The following is a 2,947-nucleotide window of genomic DNA, read 5'->3' on the forward strand; positions in this document are numbered from 1 at the left end:
CACACCTGAAAATGCCCGTTCGATAATCAAAGATTACAGCGCAAATATCACGATTCGTCTGAGACTCACTTCCTTCGACTGGTATGTTTATCGGCGGTCTATCATATATATAGGTTAGAAGTATGAAGAACTTGATCAGTATTTTGAAGATACTTTTCTTGAATCACGCGCGTGGACTGTCCTACACCGTGACGATGACACTCTTGCTGTGCTATTGTCTTCATCCGGCACGATTCGCTTCTCACTACACCTTCATCAAGACGGAAAATATCTATGGCGAAATGGAGAGATCATATCCACCGAGGGACAACTCGTGTGTGATTTCCGTCAACGGTAGACGATTCTCCCAGCTATTCTACCCGGAGGAGCATCCCAGGGAGGACCCAGTGGTGATGGCACGTCGGCTCGGTATTTTACCAGGCGGCCAGTGGAAGCCACTTAATTGCCATCCCCTCTTCAACGTGGCTATTATACTGCCCTATCGCAACCGGCAGAGTCAGCTTGCTATTTTTATGAATTATATACATCCCTTCCTGCAGTCGCAGAATCTAGATTATCGGATATTTGTAATCGAGCAGAGTCCAATGCGCGAGTTCAATCGTGCTAAGCTCTTCAACGTTGGTTACGCCGAGGCCACCAAGATCAATGATTTCCACTGTTTTATTTTCCAAGATATCGATTTAATACCACAGAATCCTGATAATATCTACGCATGCACCAAAATGCCTAGGCATATGAGCTCCAGTGTAAATACTTTTCGATACAATCTACCTTATACTGGTCTGTTTGGAGGTGCGATAGCATTGACGAGGAAGCAATTTGAAAGAGTAAATGGATTTTCCAATGTGTTCTACGGTTGGGGTGGAGAAGATGATGATTTCTACAGCCGTTTACAATCCAGAGGTTTTCAGGTTTCATCGATTTAAATCAGTGTCAATGCTTATTTTTTCAAATAATTCAAGTAAGTTATATAATTGATTTTGTTCTACACACACAGGTCACACGCTTTGGACCTGATGTATCACAGTATTATATGCTGACACATAAGAAGGAACTTCCCAGTACCACGAGATTCGCAAATTTGGAAAGCGGCGCTCGAAGATATGATACTGATGGACTGAGCAATCTAGAATACAGAGTATTAAATCATCAGTTGCGACCATTATATTCTTGGATTTTAGCTGACGTGTAATTTACAAGTATTTTTTTTATCTAATATTACCATATATATCTCTCTTTTTTAAAAAATTAATGCTGACCGTATAAGTTATTATCATAGCGCATTACACGTATTTTTTAATATTGAAAAGTTTCATCTTACACAAAGTACATTAAAGGTATTCAACAAAATATGTATAATTGTGTTAGCATACTGTGACAGAGCATTATGATTAAAAATCTTGCAAGAATATTTTTTTAACCATTTTTGTGTATTAAGAGTTTGAACAATTAAACTTGCGACAAATATTTTCTTGATTAATGTTGAGATTAATGTTTTTTCGATAGTATTAGTAGCACGATGATGACAACAGTAATAATAATTCATTAACAGATTGTACAAAAATATAAAAAGAATATGTAATAACATATTATATTATTGATAAGAGTTAAAGACTGTAATTATCAGATATATTTCTTATTTGAGCTCCTTAAAAGCTCATAAGAAAGGGCAACGCCATTTAGACACATGATATTCAAATGTACTGTCACTGCATTACATCATTTAATTATATATTTTTGTGATATTTACCATATAAAAGAATTGCATTTAACTATTTAATGGTACAAATTTTTACATACATAGAAACATTATTGTAATCTTTCATCAATAATATCTCATCCAAAGAGATTCTAGTCCTTTTATAATAGAGCGTAGTATTTTTCGTGCTGAGATTGTTCCTAGATATCTCTAGTTTAGATATAAATTATTTTCTATGTTGTGAGATTTTATTGTAAGAATCGATATTACATATAGGTATATATATATTTTTTTTATATACAGGGTGTATCAAAAGTCTAGAAACAATCGAATATCTCAAAAGTAAAGCATTTTTGAGAAAAATGTATTCCAACAAAAGTTGTCAAATTTAAAAAGGTTTATTCACTGACATCATCTGTTTAACCTTGAATAACGTCGCCAAAGTCAGGTCAAGGTCAAATTGATTTTTTTTATGGAATGCTCTATTTTTGATGCCAGAATTTAATAGCTGATGTGAACAGATTTTTAAAACATTATAATAAAATTATTGTTAATTAAGTACTCTTCAAGTATAAAGTTTGGAAGTTACAGTACCATCGACGTTAGCATTATCCAACGTTGTGTTGTCCAATCGACGGATAAAACCTCTTGAATATTGTTCAGGATCATGTTCTGGATAACATTTGTTCAAGGCCAAGCCCATTGAAGATTATTCCTATTATTTTCATTTTTGCACTAAAAGTTCATTTTTACATAAAAATGAAACTAAGAGGTGTAACCTCTAATGATCTTGATTTTGACAAATATGATATTGACAAATATTATCCAGGATATGATCCCGAATAACATTCAAGAGGTTTTAGCTGTCGATCGGACACCTTGCGTAATGCTAATGCCGGCGATACTGTAATGGCTGTTCTACAATGTGCTTTTTGTTTCCTGTTTCTTGCTGTTTGTCTCTGTTTGTGTCTTGCCTTTTTGATCAAGGAGGCAAGAGACAAACAGCAAGAAACAGGAAATAAAAAGCACATTGTAGAATTAGCCTAACTTTCAAGCCTTATAACTCGAAAAATACGTAATGAAAAATAACTTTATTACAGTATTTTAAAAAGCTCTTGACATCAGTTATTAGAGTCTGGCATAAAAAATATGGTGTTTCATTTAAAAAAATCGCGACGCGACGCGAAAGAGAGAGTTGTGTACATATATAAACTTCACTCTTTTTCTCTTTCGCGTCGCGTCGTGACG

At 34.5% G+C, this 2,947-nt stretch overlaps 1 protein-coding gene across 4 annotated transcripts; it reads left to right on the forward strand.

The window, feature by feature from the left end:
* On the forward strand, positions 1–1,300 carry LOC108765499 (beta-1,4-N-acetylgalactosaminyltransferase bre-4). Of its 4 annotated transcripts, XM_018514255.1 has the most exons (3): positions 1–81; positions 261–911; positions 998–1,300. In XM_018514255.1, the coding sequence occupies exons 2-3, from the start codon at positions 282–284 to the stop codon at positions 1,190–1,192; spliced, it is 825 nt and encodes a 274-aa protein (XP_018369757.1). In that variant the 5' UTR covers positions 1–81; positions 261–281; the 3' UTR covers positions 1,193–1,300. The 4 variants fall into 4 exon arrangements, with proteins under 4 accessions (XP_018369757.1, XP_018369756.1, XP_018369759.1 ...); XM_018514254.1 differs by having other exon boundaries at positions 1–911; positions 998–1,299; XM_018514257.1 differs by having other exon boundaries at positions 1–903; positions 998–1,106.
* Positions 1,301–2,947: the final 1,647 nt, after the last annotated feature.

The sequence above is a fragment of the Trachymyrmex cornetzi genome, unplaced genomic scaffold, assembly GCF_001594075.2.
Source record: "Trachymyrmex cornetzi isolate Tcor2-1 unplaced genomic scaffold, Tcor1.1 scaffold492, whole genome shotgun sequence".
NCBI classification, from domain to species: domain Eukaryota; kingdom Metazoa; phylum Arthropoda; class Insecta; order Hymenoptera; family Formicidae; genus Trachymyrmex; species Trachymyrmex cornetzi.